This window comes from Oryzias latipes, chromosome 6 (assembly GCF_053564925.1).
Source record: "Oryzias latipes strain Hd-rR chromosome 6, Olatipes_Hd-rR_3.1".
NCBI lineage: Eukaryota > Metazoa > Chordata > Actinopteri > Beloniformes > Adrianichthyidae > Oryzias > Oryzias latipes.
In genome coordinates this window covers 21,033,100-21,055,158 of record NC_136242.1, presented here as the reverse complement: position 1 = coordinate 21,055,158, position 22,059 = coordinate 21,033,100, and the positions used below count along the sequence as shown (strand labels likewise).

At 39.3% G+C, this 22,059-nt stretch overlaps 1 protein-coding gene across 7 annotated transcripts in view; it reads left to right on the top strand.

Annotated features, from left to right (window-relative positions):
• The window catches only part of fkbp16 (FKBP prolyl isomerase 16), a 35,370-nt gene that overhangs the window by 4,412 nt on the left and 8,899 nt on the right, over positions 1-22,059 (top strand). For all 7 annotated transcript variants that reach the window (XM_023955829.2, XM_023955826.2, XM_078948752.1 and 4 more), the window contains 2 exons: positions 53-222; positions 650-738. In XM_023955829.2, coding sequence (XP_023811597.1) covers positions 53-222; positions 650-738 — 259 coding nt within the window. The remainder of the gene's footprint in view (positions 1-52; positions 223-649; positions 739-22,059) is intronic.

The following is a 22,059-nucleotide window of genomic DNA, read 5'->3' as shown; positions in this document are numbered from 1 at the left end:
TTGCACCTCAGATCATGCTATGCATGCGCTTTAATTTTTTTTCTTTTCCCAGAGGACCATTTGTTAAGAAAGAAGGTGCTGAAATCTGGGGATGTGCAGATTCCGCACCCCACATGGGGACAGGAAGTGACTGTGATGATGCAGGGTGTTCTTGAAGACCGCACTGTGGTGGAGAAGGACTGCAAGCTTGTCTTTGTGATTGGGGAGGGAGATGTAAACCAGGTAGAAATCATTTTGATTTCCCGCTCTTTTTCAGTGTGTGGCGTTGCATATTTGAGTTCATGTGGATTTACACAGTTGCTATTGTTGAAATACTTTGGCGAGTTGTAATAGCCATCACATTTTTATCTGTTACTTAAAATGATAAATCATCAAAGTCCAAGCCACATATTTCTCAGTAAATATAGAAGTGCATGATGACATACAAACAAAGTTTTGGGGTTTTCCCTGATAAAATTAGAGTAAAGATTTTGACAAATTTCCCAAAAGATGTATCTTTAAAACTGCCCAATCATTTAAAGACTTAACTTTGAGGTTTTATTTATTTATTTTTGTTCATTGCTTTAGAGCAAAGCAGAAAATACACTTTTTTTAATTGTAGAAAAACACAATTCTTTTCTAATTAGTAATCTTTCTTTGATAATTGTAGGCCTTGGAGGAGTGTGTCTTGTCCATGCAGATGGGTGAAATCACATTACTGCTGGCAGATTCTCAGTATGCCTATGGACTTCTAGGAAGGTAAGGACTTTCCAGTCAGTGCTAATTTAAAAAAAAACACACGGAAATGAGCTGAAGCAGAAACAACACTCTGGCAACTATCCTTTCTTCCTTCTTCCACATTAATGACATCTGAATATCATTTTAGGCCTTTACAACCTGTTGCTGTGGGGGTAGAGTGGTTACATTCAGGGCTTGCAGGGTTAATGAACCATAAACAGAGGCAGATGGCTTCCTCCTAACACTATTTAGACTTGGCCTATCAGCTGTGTGCTTATAGCCTTTCAGCCTATGGGAGAACAGCGACTACATTGTAGCCAAAAGCTTGGATTTATAACCTTTGCACTATAAAAAAGCCAAAATAAACACAGAGAAGATTGGTGTGTTGCAGTTGACCCCCCCCCCCCCCCCCACACACACACACACAACACACAGCAGAGCTTTTCTATGGATATATATATATATATTTTTATATATGTATATATTTTTTTTTCCTTTTTTTTTAAAAAAAAACAATATTGCTAATAAGGGAATTACACATGATGCTTAAATATCTAAGTTAAGAAAGATGCCTTTGAATGTTTAGAAATTAGTTTTTAAAATAGACAAATACATCCCCCAAAATGGATTTTGCTCCACTCGACACTTTTTTTCCAACAAAACATTTTGCTAAAGTCAAAAAGAAAATGCCACATTGGATTCTGGTTAAGTGTGAGTTAGAGTAAGGACATCTGATGTGTTCTTTATAGTTGACAGGTATGCTAGTGTGGCACTTTTATTTTGAAAAGTTAAAAGATAAACACTTCTTTTCTTCTTCATCTGTGGATTGACATTTATTTTTGCCTGTTCCTAATAAACCAGTGGATGTAGAAGAAAAAATACCTACTTGTCTGCATTCATGGACCAAAGACATGAGGGAAATTCTGCACTGATGTTTAATGCATATACATTTCTCAGCATTGTTTTGTTGTGATTGTGCTCTGGGCCACTCAGTGTTGCTCCTTGACCACATGTGGCCTGCGGCTTTTACTTTGATAGCCCTGCATTAAAGCAACCTGAAGCCAGGTGTTTACCGTAAGTTGAAAGTATGTTTCCAAAATGCTAAAATGTTACAATAAAAGGCAGACAAGTGCCAAACGCATCTGTGTCTTGTCAGATATGTGATACAGAAATACCATTTACAGACAAGCTGCATCAAATCCCATCTGTGTACCCCGAATATTATCAACCAGCAGTAAAGTAAAAGCCTGAAAAAGCAGCAGCATACAATCTTACATTTATGACCCTCCTTGATTTTAATGGCTCAGACTGCAATGCGGGGCACAGATAACACAAAATATAGATGCACTAAACATTAAGTGGTGACAGCATGCTTTGTTTTACGTTTGCAAACTGGTTTTTCCCATTCTGAGTGATGTGTATGAGGTCTAGTTTGTTATGTGGAACTTTGGTAAATGTGAAGGGTTGAGGAGGAAGAGTCTCTGAGGTGTCGTGTGTGGCAACAGGAGGTGGGTTAATAATTGTTTTGATGCAGCTGATTAGAGTCATATGCTGTGTAGACCATCTTATTTAAACCACCAGGCCAGGAATCAAAGCCCTGATTAATAGTCATTCCTCTGAATCTGAATTTCTTTACTCTCTGGAGTAAAGGACATTAATTTTTTTTGTGAAAAAATCAATGTAAGCCTATGTTTTCAGACGTAGAATAGGTTTTAGTTATTAAAAACTGGTTTGTTCTACATCTGGGGGTTAAAAAAACAATACTATGTATGCTGCACTGTATAATCAAGTCCTACAAGTAATTATTGCAATTTTAGAACCATTTAATAATTATGTTTATAAAAAGTAATTTTTCGCAAGGAAAGAAAAATTACGTTTCTTTTTACATATTTAAAGTGCCACTCCGATCATCTTTTGATCTGTTGTAAGTGTTCAGTGTGGTCTTTTAATTATGATCACGCTGTTTTTAGCCAAAAAAAATAAAACGGTGTTGTTTTCTAGGACATAGTTTCCACTGAGTGTCAGGAGTTAATTGGAAATGTGTCTCTAAGTTATGGGTGGCACTTTTGGCATAGAGTAAGTCCACCTCCCTTTCCCATCATCCGGCTACACACAATGTGGCTATCTATCTTGCAGCCCTTCACAAACCCCAGCCTAACATTATCGGTGCAACAAACATGACGAGGAGTATTGAAGCTATCTTTTTAGGAGCAACAACAAAATGTTAAACAGCTTGTAAAAAAAATAATAACTGTAAGCAAGGCCTATCTATGGAAATAAATCAAAACCTTTGGGAATTCAAAAGAAAGGAGCAGGGAAGAGTGGCCTATCTGTTTCCTGCTGAGTGACGCTAACTCAGTAACATAAACTTGATACCTCCAGTGATCAGACTGGAGACGGCTATCCTAGGCACTTTAACATTGGGAGTTGGGTCATCTAGACCTACTAGACAGTGTGCTGAACCTTTTTTGTTCAATGATTTGTGATCGTCACTGGTGTCCATGGATTACATGAAATTTTTCCACCTTTATCCACCTTTGTCATGGTAGGAATAACACGTCAATGTAAAGGTGGGGTCATCTAAGATAGCACAAGGGCTAAACACTACCCTAATGTCACAATTTATGGTAAAAGTGTTCATAGTTGGTTCACTTTTTGGAAAAAAAAATCAACTTTAAGAAGAAACAAGTTGTACTTTAAATTAGCTTGAGGTAAAATATTCACAGAATCTGCATTGTGAAGTTGTCACTTGAAAGCTGAAACGCAAAACTGGCTGAAAAAGGTGTTGACACGTTTTAGTGTTTAAGGTGTGTTTTAATGTGTTACAGGTAAAGCTCATTTCACCACTGGGAGACATTAGAGTCTAATCTCCAGATATAAACATCATCAGTCAGGTTGTCAAACTGGTTTTAAATGAATCTGTTAAAAGATGATTGCACGTTATATGAAAATTTTTACTCTTCAGCTCTTTGGGGCTGTTGAAGTTACTTTAGAAAAAAAATCAAGTGTAATCTTTGCGCCAAATAAAAAGTGAACCACAATTGTGCAAATTTCATACACACTCACAGTCCAACAAATGTGGCGTAAATTCACTTTGATGTAATTAAAATATGTTTTTCAACTACGGTGTATTTACATAAAGAGTAAATGTGAAATTATTATGGATGCACCGCCTCTTTTTTCCCTCGTGCCTCATTCCTGCTGTGCCTTCACCCAGTAATCCCATAATTTGGAAAATCCACCATGTTTCCCCTAAAAATCCACAAAGACAAAAGAAGCTGTTAGCCACACGTTTAATATGTTCAGTTCTTCCTGTTGCTCTGCATACTCCCTAGTTAAAAATAGGTCAACACTGTAAAATAAAAAGAAAAGCAATACAAATTAAATATTTTAAGGCTTTTTTTAAATCTTGGTGATGGTGTACCTTTACCTTTACCAGCAGATTTCATAAGTCTAGTCGTTAAGCCATTATAAACATTTGGGCCAACATATCACACACTTTGCTGGAAGGATCTGTATTTATTTAACACATAAAACAAAATCCTGTTTTTTCTAGAGTGACCATATCTGTAAAAATAATAAACTTTATCAAGAACAAAGATCATGTTGTTTCAGAGGGTAAGCTCTGGAGTTCTGGGCCATGTTTTGCAGAATACTATAAATGTCTATCTAATGGCTGGTTGCTTGTTAAAGAGGACATCACACTGTGAAGTGGAGGAGTAAAATTACCCCGTGACCCTGAAAGAGGAACTGCAGGAACCTTGATTACAACACGCTTAAGTTTACACTCTGGCAACCATTTTTCTAAGGAAAATTTACAGTTGAAAGCATCTTGTTGATTGATGGTAATTGCGTAATGCCACAAAAGTGGCTCTCAATGAGTAGAAATGGTTGCTTTGACCCTAACTGAAGTCTCTATTGGAAAGCAAAGGTGAAGCTAATGTAGAGGTGATTAATTTAGCAGCCGTATAGCAGTGAGACATATAGCAGAGGAAACCCTCTTCTTTTTTATGGTTTTAAAGTAATGATGTTTTCACCTACCACCATAAAGTCTACCATCACGAGTGAAGGAGCCATCCAGTCTGTACCACATTTACCAGGTTTAAGTGTCATACGAGTCTGGGAAGAGTGGTCTTGGATCATGTTTGACATACTATATATCAAACATACAGTATGTAGACAATAACAACCCTGCAAAAACATCTTCCTGGGCCTGTACTCTTTGTTGAGACACTTGCAGATGTCAGTGAGTGTGGAAACCTTCAACCAGCTGAGGCACACCCATATCCAGCAGGGAGAGCAGCTGAAAAACGTTGATATTTCTCAGAGCCAGAGGCACGTATACCGGTGCATTCACAGAGCAACAGTGGGGCTCTATGGGGTTTTCCAACAGAGACGAGTTAAAACAGTGGCACATCTGCTCAGAAGCAACAAACTGTCACTTAATAAAAGCATGACTTCTATTTTGTTAAAAAAAAAATTCTCATTCGCAAACAAAGAAACATGTCCAGCAGGTACAGTTTATCTAAACAAACAAGCAAATGATCAGTAAGTTGTTGCATAAATTTAGAATCTATGGCAAAATTACTGTAAAGAAGATTCTGTAATTCTATTAACAGAGGTAGAAACGTCATTATTATCCTTTAAATCAAAAGCAACAATGAACAATGCACTTCAAACTCTTTCCAGTGGATCTGGCAAGATGGCATCCGTACATTATTATCAGGAAGTGGAAGTCTTCGACCGGAACCGGAAGTTCATATTTTCCACCCTAATTTATAGTCTAAATCTTCGGCCAGGTCCCCGTCACTACCCAATCTGTAACGGCTACCCGATCTGTAACGGCTACCCGGCTACCCGATCTGTAGCGGCTACCCGATCTGTAGCGGCTATCCGATCTGTAGCGGCTACCTGATCTGTAATGGCTACCTGATCTGTAATGGCTACCTGATCTGTAACGGCTACCTGATCTGTAATGGCTACCTGACAGTGGCGGTTCTACCCTGAATTACTCCCCGGGCGAGACCCTCCCCAGCCGCCCCCCCCCCCCCCCCCCCCCCATAGTCACAACAGAACTTTTTTTGTCTTTGTCAACTGACATGTTATATTGTCATTGAAATTAAGAAGTGGATACAAAAGATGTCAGAATTCTGAACAGCATTATAATAGTTATCAGAACACAAAAAATAAAAGACCATAAGCATGGCAAAAATACAGTTAGCTAAGAAATATTAAATCAATATTAAATAAATAATATAAAATAAATATTTTAAAAACATTTATGAATTGGAAATTTAAATTGTCATGTTCTATATCGATCTCTACTTCAGAGAAGAAAAATTAGCTCATGTTTTCCGTCTTCAATCCTTTGATTGGAAAATTTTCAGTTATGACCTGTTGAATTATGTTTTGTCCCCATAGATTTGCAGTAAATGGTAAATATTCATTTTTAAAACTACCTACAGGTTTATAGAAATTCTATTGGCTAAAAATATAATCCCACATTTGTAAAACAAATAAAAAATAAACTTCATATGCAGGCTCAAAATTAACCCCTAAATCCCCAGTTAAATGTCAAAAAAACATTGGGAAAACGTTTAGGCTGCCACAAACGATTATTAAATTTAAGACCAATCTCAAATTATTTGCCCCATTAGCATCTTATGGCAGCAGCTTTATGCTGTGTAACCATCACAGCTTTTTTAACATTATGAACTAGTATACAACAGCAAAACCCAACAAAACCTTTGTGTTACAGCAGAGCAGACACAGACACATGAATCATAACTAATGTTACAAGTTAAGGCAGAGCAAATTTTTAAGAATAAAATCTAAAAAAAAAAAAAAAAAATGACGCTATTTGCAACATTTGGGCCTACTTCAGTGTTGGTCATCGACCAAAATAAAGTTTTCATCGGTAACGTTGTTGTAGGGCAGGTAGCATTAGAATTTAGAAAAAACATGCATCAAGCTGTGAGGACTTACCCTTTTCTTTATCTCTTTTCTCCTCTTCTTCTTTTCTTTTCTTTCTAAATTGGGCACCAGATGGCTTTGACCTTTTTTTCTCCATATTTTAGATGTTTTTGGCGTTTGTTTGGCATAAATGTCCTCACGTCACGAAGAAGACATCAAGTCCGTCGACTGAACCAACTGTCACCTTAGTGACAGCATTGTTTTGTGTTGCCATTTTTTCATTTGGGCATTTAACACAAAATTAACCCAAAAAAAGCAGAATATATTTTCTATACCTTTATTAAAGTGTAGGTTATAGAATGTCACCTTATGACTGACTTATAAAAAGGTTTTATGAAGTAGATTCAAACCCCCGCCCTTGTCCCCACCTAGCCACTTAATTTGGAAGCGTCCCACAATTGAACTGATTCCCCGCAGCCCCCCCCCCCCCCCCCCTTTCTTCACACATTTCCAGCAGGAGCGCGTGCAGCTATAGCCAGGGGCGCTGATTCGCTACATGACGGCGCAGTCGCAGTTTTTACTTTTATTTTTTTCATCAAGCCCGCGACCGTCGCCTCCCCTGAAAGATGAGCCCGTCAGGTTTTGCGCATGCGCAAACGCGGTGGTGCTCCGTGCTCCCCCCGCGCCCCCTCCCTTCTTCTTCACACACATTTGTGTCTACTTCTCAAAGACAGGAGAGCGCACAGCTGCGGGGCGAGGGCGGCGGCGCGGCCAGGTTCAGGCTGTTACAAACTCACAAACTGTGACATAAGTAAACCAATAGTGGTGCATATAATATTTTACAAGGGCTGAGCCGCCGGTGCCGCCCCCCTTCAGTTTTCCGCCCCAGGCCACCGCCCGGACGGCCCGTGCCTAGAACCGCTACTGTTACCTGATCAGTAATGGCTACCTGATCTGTAATGGCTACCTGATCTGTAACGGCTACTTGATCTGTAATGGCTACCTGATCTGTAATGGCTACCTGATCAGTAATGGCTACCTGATCTGTAACGGCTACCTGATCTGTAACGGCTACTTGATCTGTAATGGCTACCTGATCAGTAATGGCTACCTGATCTGTAATGGCTACCTGATCTGTAACGGCTACTTGATCTGTAACGGCTACCTGATCTGTAACGGCTACCCGATCTGTAGCGGCTACCTGATCTGTAACGGCTACCTGATCTGTAATGGCTACCTGATCTGTAACGGCTACCTGATCTGTAACGGCTACCCGATCTGTAGCGGCTATCCGATCTGTAACGGCTACCCGATCTGTATCGGATTTTCAGTGTCTGAAATGACAACAAGTTACGATTGTACAGTCTTGCAGTCGACCAACGTTCTTTTATTTTTTGGAGCTGTAAGTCAGTTGGGGAAGATCTCTGTTGTTGAGGAAAACATAAATTCCTGTGATCATGGTGTTATCCACTGTTTAAACGGATCAGGAAATGTAACCTGGAGCTGATCTTTTTAATACTTTTTAAAAATTGTATTAATTTAACAATGAATTACAAGGTTTACAGTCTTGGAACAACAAGCATACAAAAAATATACAAAATACGGGAGCAAATAAAATAAATTAGTTAAATAAATAGCTTAACTGTTGCAATGCTGGCCACAATGAGGAAGTGATGATATCTTTGCACATGCGGGGAATGATCGGGTAGTTGTTACAGATGGGTAGTGGGTGTCTCCCTCACTCTTAGGGCATTTTCAGAACAGGAAATTTTGCAGGCCTAGTTGGAATCGCTTTCACACTGCACTCTTGAGAGTGGACGGAAACTATCAGGAAATAAGCAGCAATAATAATAATGCTTGTTTGGTGATAGTATTGCCCCAAACAAGCTCTTTTTTTCTTTTTCTTTTTTTTAAAGAATCAAAACATGGAATTCCAGCTGGCCTTATAGACTCTCATCAGGAGGAACAGAGTTTTGTTGTTTGGTCCATAATTTGTAGTTTTGTGATCTTTTATTGAATAATCCAAAGCAAAAACTCTGGCCTGCACCCTAGAGCTCTTGCGTCAATACACCATTACTTCCTCTTTACTGCTACTTTTTACAAGATTCAAAAGCTGCTTTAACAAAACCTGTTCAGGCACTTTCTCTGGGCAAAGGTGCTTGGTTTGAAGGTAATGAAAGGTGCTTTTTGCTGCAGAGGAACTCACAGGTCTAAATTATCTTGTGCATTTAAAAAAAAACAGGTGTGATTCAATTATTAGTCACTGTTACCTTTCTCACCTGCTCGGCTGTGGTGGAATTTTGGAATGTGACAGCTGCTGGGTTTGGACTTAAAATATTTGGATACAGAAGAAATTTAGTTGCTTATCATGCAACTAATGACTCGTGTCAGGTATGCACTGGGAAATTTCAAACCAAGAAAGTGATGCAAAGTCAGTCTGTAAGAGCATTAAACTCTAATCCCCTTTTGAACTGTTCTAAAAGCATTTATAGCGGTCTTTTAATTATGATTATGCAATATTTAGCCAAAAATTTTAAAAATTGTCAATTTCTAGGACATAGTTTCTGCAGGGCAACAGTAGTTCAACAGGAATTCACCTTTGAGTTGTGGGAGGGACTATTGGCATGGAGCAACCCCACCCCCCTTCCCCTCCCTGTTGCTGAGCTCTCACTGTTTCCCAATAACTTACAGCAGAAACGGAATTTCTAGCCTAATTTTCTTCATATATGTTCTCAATCATGAGAAAAAAGGCCACAAGAGCATGTTAAAAAAACAATTTTCATCAGAGTAGGTCTTTAAAGGGCATCTGTGGAGAAAGACCCCCAGGCAGATTTACCAGTTCAAGCCCTCCTCCTTGGAATAAGGAGATCTTTGTTTATTATACTGTATTCGAGCAACCTTGAGAAATGTTGGGTTCATTTGAAGTGCTTTTTGTGTGATTAATACTTGCTGATGACTTGTGATGAGTGCATTCTTTGTTCCTCTTCTTGTAAACCATTCTCTTTTCTTATCTTCCCATGAAACATGACACAGCTAAGAACTGGCAGTTCTGCTTCTCATTACAGCGGGCACTTCCCAGTACACAGGTAGAGTGACTCACTGGCCACACAGCTGCGCCTGTCTGCGTCGATTTTACCACTTTTGTGCGCACTAGCTCTCCTTCTGTGTTCATGAGTGTGTCGACTGCTCAGAAAAGCCTGACAGGTCCCCTGTGTGCAGGGAGCAGTGACTCACTCTGCAGAAGCACCTGGGTCAAACGAATTATGTGACCTTTGAGACGTATTCTGTTTACCACTGAGGAGACATTCCTCAATGGAAAACATAATTATAAGTCTGAACTATTTCTTGGTGCCTGTGCTGCCTCGCAGCGACAAATAACTTAAGCAAACAATCTGCTGTAAGTGACACCGGCATGAAAACCATGTTTCTGTTTTGGTCTTTTTTTGTCGGGGAAAGATTCCAGACGCAGATGTTAACAGAGCGCCAGCTCAATCCCGAGCTGTGTTCTCGTGCAAACGTAAACATGTTTGACTGTAACTTTTTCTCTCCGTGTGTTTCTCCTTCCCGGCAGAGGCACAGCAGGGCGACTAGAAAGCCACACCCAGACCTCACACTACAGGAACAGGTCGGCATGCACTGACAGCTGTGGCACGCTCCAGATAAGATCACGCTCGAGTCCCAATAAGCATGCACTTCTCCGTTTGCTACAGCCTCTGCCACACAAGCTGACCCGCTTTAGCACAGCAATGTTAAGCTACAAAAACAAATGTAGAATTTAAATCTGGCCAGTGCAGATTTGTGATTTACGTGTGAAATCTATAGGATAGCTCATGTGGCGCCACAGTTGTGTTTTGCCTCGAATGCTACTGTTCTTTTGTGTGTGTGTCCTTCATCTAATGATCCTGGGTGTTTACCATCATCTTCTACAGCCCAGATTAGGCTTATCTTTAAAATCAACAGCGTCTGCTGTAACATGGAGCTGCTCCCTTTTATCCTATTTCTGCTGTTTGTTTTGAGGGAAAATAGGTAGGAAGTGGAATCCCTCAGATAAGCTTTTTTTTTTTAAATTTCAGACAGATTGTATAATTCCTAAGCAGTTAACCCTTAGATAACCCTTAAACTTATTCAAATGTAAAAAATGACAAATAGACTGAACAAGGCTAAGTTACTTCTATGTTTTATGGTATTCAGAAACTAAGTGTTGGCTGCTTTAGTCGCATATTTACACACAAACTCTTTGATCAGTAAAAATGTAATGACTTCTCCTCACGATGGCCATATCAGACTCAACTTTGCAGTTCATCATATTGAGCAAGAACTCTCAGACATGCAGAAACTTTAATGTGAGAAACAGAAAACTATGCTATTGATCTGTTTTCCACAGTAAAAAAAATTTTAAACCATATTTAGTATTTGTTGCATTCCTGTTTGACAAAAGAGTTAGATCTATCAGAACACTGAAATCTACAACAAACGTTTGAGATAAATTCCAGTTTGTTCACATAGCAATAACTTAACAATTATAGTGTATGCAGCATTTGTTGGAGATATTTGTTAGGTTTTATGGAGTTAAAACAGCCCTTTTCCCCAGCACAGTCATGCAGTTACTCTTTAAGTGCACACTTCAGAGAGAACTGACCTTGACTTTGGACACACACTGAGTATGTTTGATGTATAAGATCTCCTTTGAAATAGCAAAGATGGAGATGTGTGATTTTACGTAAGTGCAGAATACATGAGATTGATGACGGTTGTCTTTCAAATCTGGAGGAAACAAGGGGGCTAAACTGTGACAAAATACGTCACAGCTGATTTAACAAAATACACGTCTAACTAACAACACCGTCACATTCAAATATTCATTGGGTTAACCTGCTGTATCCCTTTCGTAGTCCCGGGGTTGTCGGAGCCTGTCCCGGGTTCTGTTGGGTGAAGGCGGGTTACACCCTTGACAGGCCGTCAGTGTAAGGACACATTAGCTGTGAAGCATGTTTTTGGACTGTGTGAGGTAGACGGTGTGGCCGAGAGAACCCACACATGCACGAGGAGAACATGCAAACTCCACACAGAAGGGTCCCACCTGTGATTTGAACCACGGCCGTCTTGCTCTGCTCTAACCGCGGCCCCGCCCTATTTCGAGTTACAACTTGCTAAATGTTATCTTTTGCCACAAATTCAAACCTCCAATCATGTTTTTTAGGGCTACTACACACCATGTCAGCATTCTACAACAATTAAATCAGAAGCTCTTCTCTGTTCTTCAGAGAAGAGCTTTGAAGCTCTTGTCTGTTCTTCAGAGGTTCTTCAGGGGCTTGTTAGCGAGCATGGAAAAAAATGACAACCACCAAAACATGTTAAAATAAGACATGGTAGATTTTGGAGGTGTCTTAAGTTGACGATCTCACTTCACACAGCGAATGGGCACATCCAGCGATGATGAGGATGGAGAACATTTTTGGTCTAACAAGCTCAGTTTCTAACTTTGGGTCTTGTTAGGTTTGAACTCTGTCTTTTAGAGGAAAACGTTGGTATGTCATAGTTTTAGATGACCCTTTTACTCCCATCCTCTAATGTTTTCAGGCATTAGTTTAGAGCTGATCAGCTTCATGTGTGCAGGGTATCAAGCAAAACCCTAAATCAGTTTCTGAATCCGAATATCTTTGTCCCACTAATGTCAAACTGAAGTTTTGATTTATTTTATTCAACAGTTGCGTAATCAAGCCCATGACAAATGACTGTTTTGCTGATGCTGAAAATATTCTCAAGTGCTTTTATTTTAGTTATATACTGCCTTAACTTAAGATTTTAAGTAAGAAAGTGTCGATTATTGATCCCCATCATTGTTCATGTTTCTCCTAAACTCTAATGCATTACAGATGACTTATTAATATTATTTAAAAGTAGTTCCTTTATTCACAATTTTTCTTAAAACAGCAATGCCTTGCGCTATATGGCTGTCGTAAAACTGCTGGATTAATTTCTTTAAAATACTTGCTACTGATAAAGTGACAAATGTATAGCAAATGATTTTACACGAGGAGAAATATGGGTTAATACTGACAACAAATGTTCTTTATTACGGAGAAAGTAAAAAGCACAAGAAACTCAATTGGAGGACCAACTCTCAGCGTAAGTCCTTTTAGACCATAAATATAAAGAATATAAGATTTCTACTTAGAAAAATAGAAAATACAGTACCGCCGGTCAACTTGGGGGTCTATGTGCATCAGGAACAAATGCTGCCTAATAATGCAATACAATTGTTCAGCTTAAGAGAGAGCCACTGCCTCTGTGAAAACAAGAATATACATACTTTTATGACCCAAGAAATAAATTAAAGAGTTTGAATCCAAAGTAATTTAGTTCCAAATGAATTTAATAAAAGCTCAAACAGTCTGACCGCAAGCAGAAAAAGATTTTGTTTGTGGGATGTTTTTCATCTACGGTACTCATGCCTCATTGTCTTGCTGCTTTGAACATTTTTTACTGTCCACAACCCAGTAGGAGCCACAAAATCTTATTTCAGTCTTTAGAAAATAAGACACTCATTTGTTGTTTTGTCATAGATACTATTATGATGAATATAAAGGAACTAGTGTTTTTTGGCCTAAATAAAACAAACATGAACAGAAAACAGCATTTTTAAGAACTCTCTTTAAAAATAAAAGACAACTATGTCACATTGGATCACCTTAATGCAGCAAACTCAGCAGGGATTTAAAAAACAAAAACAAAAAAACACGTTTATTTTACTAGCAGTAGTGCCTTTGGGCCAGAAATAAGGAAATCTAACAAACCAAAATGAAATCAGAGCAAACTAAGAGACCCTTACTGTATTTTTCTAACCGAAGGGCCCCCTTAAAATCCTTGAATTTGTTCAAAAATAGAAATTCTGCCTTATAATCTGGTGCCTTATAAGTACAAATTATGAATGTGCTTAGTGACCTACAATTGATTTTGTGTGGTACAAATATCTGTCAACCTGTTTTAGCTTGGCTTGTGAGACGTACTGTCTTTCAACTGTACGACTTCAACCTCCGACTCTTTCCTTCCTGTACAGTTAGTTTTTAAAACCAAAACTTATTTTAATATATATATATATATATATATATATATATATATATATATATATATATATATATATATATATATATATATATATATATATATATATATATATATATATATATATATATATATATATATATATATATATATCCTGTTTAACCAGAGAGCCACTATGGATGGGTAGAAGCCATGGCAGGGGTCTCAGTTTGCTGTCTGTTATAATACTCAAGATTCTGAACATGCAACAAATATAACTTTACTAAAAAAAATAAAAAACATGATTAGTAATGCCTCACACTACTTTGTTGAAGCAAAAAGTTAAATGTCTCTGTTATACATTACTTTAGCAATAAGTTGATTGCACACATGAATGCACCGGCAATTTGTACTTCAAAATGCCGTAGAAACTGGGATAAACAGCCCAGAAAAGTGTTGCATGCAGCCCAATGATTGCATTTTAGTAACACTACAAGCAGTGCCGGTAACCATGAAGCACATAGTGAATATTGCAAATTTGGTGATTCATGATTTTGATTTGTTCATAAACTGCCCGGTAGCTGTTTAAGTACTTCCTTTGGTTATCACCTGTGCAAATAGTTCAGAGACACCTTGGGGGAACTGCCCACTTGATAATCTCAGCTCCCTCGCCATCTGGAGCGTCAAACACTGTTTATATTGTTGGAATCCCCCACCATAAAAACTGCTTTTTTTTTTTAAAACGAGCTTGAAACTGGTGAGAAAAAAGAAAGATTTACTCATTGAAGCTTTTTTAATAATTCTCCTCAGAAGGAGAATGACGAATCAGATATTGTGACGTTTTTATACAAAGTTTTATTCAATATTTGGATATCAGGGAAGCTACCATAAACAATTATCATCATGTATTACCTTTCATATCTTTTGGAGATACTCCCACGCAGGAGATATTACCAACATCCAACTTCAAAATAAGAGTCCAATCAAAGTTAATATAATTGCAAACATTTTAATGCATCAAACTCCAGCTTTTTAACTTTAACGGTGCATCCATGCATGCACTATTACACACATATCTGCTGTCTCTATCCTCTGAGGAGCCACAGTCTGAAACCATGCTTTAATATCCCAGCCTGAAGAATTGTTATGTCTCCCCTCTTTCTTTGAATGCCAGCTTTTTAAACTGAAGGGTGACTGTTTGGAACAGCTATAAACTGACTTTCAGATGTGGCCGGACAACATGCCCAATACCAAAATTTGTTTTTAGTATCACTCTTTACTTTGCAAGCCAAAAAACACAAGCCCCTGCTTTTTATTCAAGCTGCCTTCAATTTTTCTTGTCACCACTCAAACACAGACTTGGCTTCTGGTGTTCCAGGACCACTGAGTCCCACTTTGGAACTGCTGCTCGAAGCTGTCACCGTTGCCAGTGATGATTTAATTTCTTGCACAGCTCAACATGTCAGCCAGAGAGAACTTTCCAAATAAGCCTCTGCAGACCGTCATGTTGATCGGGAAGTTACTACATTCATCTGAGCTCATTTGTAAGTGCAGCAGAATGGAAGCAGATGGCATTGTGGAAGGGAAAGCTGTTTCTAACTGTGACGCACGGTGTGCCCTCCAGCACACAATCGCACACACCAGCGCAGATAAGAGTGATACAGGTTTGTGTAGGCAGGTTGACATGCTGAATGTATCACTTTATACGGAGACAAAGAGGGCAGTGCATGTGAGCAAACAGACTTGGTGTTGGCTGTGTGGCATGGAGCTGCTACTGTGGTGGGATGTGAGTGGACAAATGCACCTGAGGAAAGGGGATCTGTGCATAACGGCGAGTGACGTGTGTGTGTGTCCACGTGTGTGTGTAATGGTGTCCGCAGTGGGAAAAAAGGAGCATGACTCATCACACGGAGACGTCAGCGCTCAGTTATCTGACGTCTACAGCATTGCGTCGCATGCAAACTAATGCTTACACACATCCATGCACACAAATGCCTTATTACAAATATTCATCTCAAAGTTAATGACTGGCAGATCCCTGCAAGATTTAAAGCAGACGTGTAATATTTAAGCTTCAGGGAGTAAACAAAACTCATTTGATTTTTTATAGAGTCATTATACTTGCTGGTGAATAGCTGCAGCAAAAACAGCCTTAGAAGTGAGTTTTGTCTTTTTGGTTTTTAAAGCTCCTCTGATGAGATTGACCTATGCAAGTGTCACTAGCTTGGGTTCAAAGCCACAGTTCGCTTCTTACAAACTGAAGATAATTAGCGTTCAAATATATTACGATATAGCAAACATATGCCGCTTACTCTGTGGCATTTGTCAAGTTAGTCAGGACTTGAAGGAATGGAAACGTCTGCTTCAAGGAAGCTGGATGTGTGTTGGATCACAAAAGCGGTCACCTAGATATCATAGAGATCACTTTTAAATGCCACATCTGCCTGTTGTACAAATCAATAAATCCAGACGAGTTGTCACCATCCTTTAAAGAACCACTCCGATCATTTTTTGATCTATTTTCAAAGTGTTCCCAGTGGTCTTTTAATTATGTTTATGCTGTTTTTATCAAAAAAATATTAAAAAAAAATGGCGGAGTTTTCTAGGAAAGCAGGACAGTGACAGGTCATAGGAAATTTGCTTCCTAGTTAGGGGGGGACTGCTTGCGTAAGCCCACCCCTACTTCCCGACATCCAGTAGATAATGTCCCGTCATACCCCAAGTTTAACATTAACAGTGCAACAAAAATGGCAAATATTGGAGGTATCCAGCCGTACGGTTTTGAGGCAGATGCCAGCTCCGACGAGGAAAACAAAGTCCAGTACAGGGCTCTAGTCGTCTACAAGTAGATGCATCAGATTGAAGTTGAGCAGGGAGCCTGTGGCTTGATGTAATGTCTTCTACGTCACACCTACAGCTTTTTGAAACAGCATTTTTTCATCTGCTCTTGATTCACAACAATTTGAATAAAGAAATATTCAGAAATACAATTTTGAGCTTAATTTTCTTTATATTTGTCCAACATCATCAGATGAATGCCACAAGAACATGTTAAAAACACCTAAAAACACACTTTTCTATCGAAGAGAAAAGTTTAAAATAAAGCTTTTACAGCCCAGGTGCCCAATTTCCATCTCATAAAAATAAAAGGTCCACAAGCACGATAACAGCTGTCCTTTTACTCTGCGATTAATTTTCAATGTGATAACCCAGAGATGATGACATTTTCTGCGGGGTTATCAGGTTTTAGCACGTGGATGTGTGACAGCTCAGGCTCAGGAGGGAAATTATTTTCTGATTAACATCTTATTTATGACATTTATTCCTTTAACAAAATGTCACTGGTGCAAACATTGGTATTCCCTACAATAACATGAAGGAAACATGTGCCGCCTCTGAAGGTAAAAAGACTTTTGTTTCGTGTCTTCAGTGAACTGAGCATGATTCCATGTGGGGTTTGTGTTGAAGCTGCAGGAGTGTCGTCTTTCAAGGAGCAGGGATGTTGGCTGGTTTGCTCAGAGAGTTACTTAGAGAGCTTTGAAGTTTTAAAGTGGATTTCAAAATGGACGGAGAGCTTGATTATATAATCAGCAGACACAGCGTCTGTGTGAAGTTAGAACTAGGCGGCTTCATATTAAACTGTCAGACAATCCAGTGAAACTAAAACTCAGTTCTCAGACTAAAAGGGAAACATGCATTTGATCAACTCATACAAACTTTAGAAGAGTCTGAATTATTAATTGATTATGGATTTAGAATGGTTAAAATCTCCAACAGTCTTCTCACTGGTTTATCACCTGAAAAAAGAAGACTTCTCTCAAAGTAAACATTTAAGTCAAAACATGAGAAATGATTGTGTTCATTCAGTGACTGAAACTCTGGGCTTTGACCCAACAACATGAACAAAATCCAATTGTGATGCTAGCCATTAGCAATTTTTATTGCAAATAACTACGGATTTTGACGGTATTTGCCATGTAGTGGATGTTTATTTATTTATTTGATATTTATTTGAACAGGGTCAGTGCACACTAATGAACACTTGTGTAAAGGAGCCAGTGTTAGCCGCAAAGCCAAATTTCAACTTAAGTCAAGGCAAGTTGTAGGTTAACCAACAAAAAACACTAAAAACACATAAAATCGATGCAAACTGCAGCTCTTCGGTGTTGGTTAAACGGTGTGCTTCTTCAGCTTTATGGAACAATGTGGGTGTAACCCACTGCAAACAGGACTATTTCCTGTGTCTTGACAAGTACAAGTTTGATGTTAAAATCAATGCACGGCATCTGTGGCTGAGCTCGTGTACGTAAAACTGGCCACAAGCAAAACATGCTATGGATTGTGTTTATGGTGGCTGACAGCTACAATAAAGAGGGTGGAAGCTACGAGTCGAATTTCATTGCTGACTTCAATTGGAAAGAATAAAAAAACAAAGAGGAGAGAGAAGCAGCTGAAAGGCCCTTCTTTCTTGATCTCTGACTGAAAGAGTCTGCTTTGCAGCAAATTAACTAGTTGCAGGCTAGTAAAAACAGCGGTGACGTCTCAGCAACGCCAGGATTATAGTTAAGCCTCTTTGCAGGGCTGCATAGATGCTGTGTGTCCATCCAAGAGTCAAAACAGTCACTTGACGGAACGACAGCAGCAGTATATGGTACCTCTTTTCATTGCTGTTGAAAAAAAGAAAAACCCCTCACAAATCCTCTGGGATGTTGTCTTCTCATCCAACGTAGGTGCTGCATTTATTACGGTATATTATGCACCGTCTGTGGCTGTAACCATAGAAACCAGGATGAGGCACACGGCTGGCCTTTCCATCAGTTATGTCCATGACGTCAAAGTTACCCGTGTTTATCTGCCAAGAGAGATTTGCACTTTTATTCAGATCTGTTAGAGGCCTGGGTAACAGATAACAGGGTCGGTCAAAGACACTAACATACACCTTCACAAGGAGGATTTTATCATTTGAGAGCCATACAAAACCCATTTAGAATGGATACAAACTCCTCCCATTGCACAGCAAAAACCTTGTTTTTATTGTACCTTTCATATGAATAGGAGAGGACTGGACACATCCATGATCTAATATGTAAAGTGAAGAACATTGCTTGAGGCTAAATGCAGATTAGGGTAGACTACGTGTTCGGTATATCTGAGTTGGGATTATTACTTAGCTCAAGGTTACAGGTGAGCTGCATTTTTGCTTGTGAATTATGTTTACTTAGCCCTTGTGCTATCTTAGATGACCCCACCCTTACATTGACGTGTTCTCCCTACTATGACAAAGGTGGATAAAGGTGGAAAGATTTCATGTAATCCATGGACACCAGTGAAGATCACAAATCATTGAAGAAAAAAGGTTCAGCACACTGTCTAGTGGGTCTAGGCAAGGCAAGGCAAGGCAAGTTTATTTGTATAGCACAATTCATACACAAAGTAATTCAAGGTGCTTCACAAAACAGAAAAATGCATTAAAATCACAATACATCATAGAAGTAATCAATGTAAAATTTACTTTAAAAGAAAAGAAAAAAATTGAAAATTCCTTTAAAAATAAAGGAAGGAAAGGAAAGAAAAGAAAAGTGCAGATAGGACCTTTCAGTCATATACACGGCTAAACAGAAATGTTTTAAGTCTAGATTTGTACATGAACACAGAAGAGGCCTGTCTTACGACTTCAGGGAGGCTGTTCCAGATTTTAGCTGCAGAATATTGAAACGCTGATTCCCCTTGTTTAGTTCTGACTCTGGGAATCAACAGGAGGCCGGTCCCTGAGGTCCTCAGAGTACGAGATGGTTCATATGGCACTAACATGTCAGAGAAGTACTTTGGTGCTCGGCCATGGAGAGACTTGTACACAAGCAGAGCTGCTTTGAAGTCTATTCTTTGAGGTACAGGGAGCCAGTGCAGAGACCTGAGCACAGGACTAATGTGATCATACTTCCTGGTTCTGGTCAGGACTCGAGCAGCAGCATTCTGGATGTACTGAAGCTGTTTTACAGCTCGTTTGGAGAGGCCGGTGAGCAGGCCGTTACAGTAGTCTAACCTACTGGAGACAAATGCATGAATAAGTATCTCCAGGTCTGGCTTTGACATTATGTTTTTGATTTTGGCAATGTTTTTCAGATGGTAAAATGCCGCTGATGTTACTGACTTGATATGGCTGTTAAAGTTTAGGTCAGAGTCCATGATTACCCCTAGATTTCTGACTTGGTTTGAGGGTTTAAGAGACAGAGAATGAAGGTAGCTGCTGACTCTTTCTCTTTGTTTCTGTGGGCCAAAAATAATAACTTCGGTCTTGTTTGAGTTTAGCTGGAGAAAGTTGTTCTGCATCCACGCGCTGATCTGTTGGAGGCAGTCGTTGAGTGAATCCACCGGCCCATATTCACCTGTTGTCAGTGACACATAGATCTGAGTATCATCTGCATAGTTGTGATAAGATATGTTATTACTGCGTATTAACTGCCCTAGTGGCAGCATGTAGAGGTTGAACAGAAGGGGTCCCAGGATCGATCCCTGGGGCACACCACAAGTCAAGGCCATGTAGTCTGAGACACAACTCCCAATTTCAACAAAATATTTCCTGTCTTCTAGATAAGACTTGAGCCAACTTAGGGCAGATCCAGAGATGCCAACCCAGTCTTGGAGTCTGTGCAAAAGGATCCCATGATCAACAGTATCAAAGGCAGCACTCAGGTCTAGCAGGATTAAGACAGTGACTTTGCCATCATCAGTGTTCAGGCGGATGTCGTTGGTTACCTTGATAAGAGCAGTTTCTGTGCTACGATGGGGTCTAAAACCTGACTGGAAAACATCAAATGAATTGGTCTAGATGACCCAACTCCCAACGTTAAAGTGCCTAGGATAGCACAAGGGTTACAATGAAGCCAAACTTTAGGAGGCAAATTACAGTTTCTCTGGATTATAAAGACATGTTTTGCAGGTTATTCTCTGTGTAACTTTCTGACCCACAAACCTTTCCCCAACAGCTGCATTTAAGGTTTCTTTAATTACACACATTTTCTGCAATAAGCTCACTCTTCATTCATGTAGATATTCTTATAAGGTTCACAGAGGGATGGGCATTACTTAAATGTATTTAACAGGGGGGGAATGGACGAGCACCCTGCAACAGGCTGGCATCTTGGGACGCTGGTGTACCCTGCCTTTGCCCAACAGTAGCCAGGTTAGGCTCTGGCAACCTTTGGCCCCGAAGGGGATAGAGTGGGGTGAGATGGTCAGAGGCGCGCACTGGCAGCCACGCCTCTGTCAATCTGCCCCAGAGCAGCAGTGGTTGCTTTGAGCGTAGGTAAAAGTGCAGAAAAAATCCAAACCATTAGGAAGATGGATGGGTTGAAAGCAAAGGCTGCAAATAAAATCGGTTTTTAGTGGAATAATCTTTCATATTTTTTTATGGCTGAGATTACATAGCCTACCCTAAAAGCAGCACAAGTGTTTTTGTTCAATAAATTTGTTTGTAGAGCTATTTTAATAAAATACCAAAAAAGGTTCTAATAATAAAAACCTTTGATAATTTAATATTGTGCTGCAAACCAGTAAAGAAGCTGAAATGTATTTGCAATTTAAAATCCTAAACTTCCAACACCGAATCCATCATAGTGCACAGCTTCCTCTGATATCAACTCATAATTGACTCAATAGCTGCCTATTGAGGCCTGTATAAATGTATCCAGACAGTTGTGTCTTGTTCTATAAAATAGTTACCGGTGCTTGGTCAATTCTGCATTAAGTTTTTCTTGTTATATTATCTCAGCCCTTTCTGATCCTATTAGACCTGAGTTATCAGTGTGATCTAGTCTGGCTTAAGGTTCACTGCCTCTACATTACTAACCGCACAGGGTTAACCTTCCTAAGCCACAAATCCTGCTTTAGTGCAAAGTCCAGTTAGTGAGCTACAGCTACAGGCTGCCTGGATCCAGTCTGGATTCTGAACCTGTGTCTTTAGTCCACTGAGCTGCAAACCACCGCTCACTTTTTAAAATTCTTTTTAGAAAATCTGTTTTTTATCTCTTCGAACATCAAGCTCAGTCTTTATTCTAAGTCCATCTTTGGCATGTTGGACTGTTTGATAAAAACTATTAAATAGGAAAAAATAAACTACAGTTTCAAATAAAACTAAAAACCCCTGCAAACATTTAAACAGTACAACATGAATTTATATTCAATCACTTTTTCAGCTTGCCATAAACCAGTCATAAGAAGTCTTAGGTATTTGCTCGACATGATTCAGGAAAGCCCTTCAAAGCTTATAAAGAAACAAATGCTGTGTTTACTCAAATAGGGGTTTTCTGCACCTGGTAGTCCCTTTGTCTCCAGTTTCCTGTTTTGAAGGACATCCCAACCACTGAGGGCATTTGTCAAGTCTTC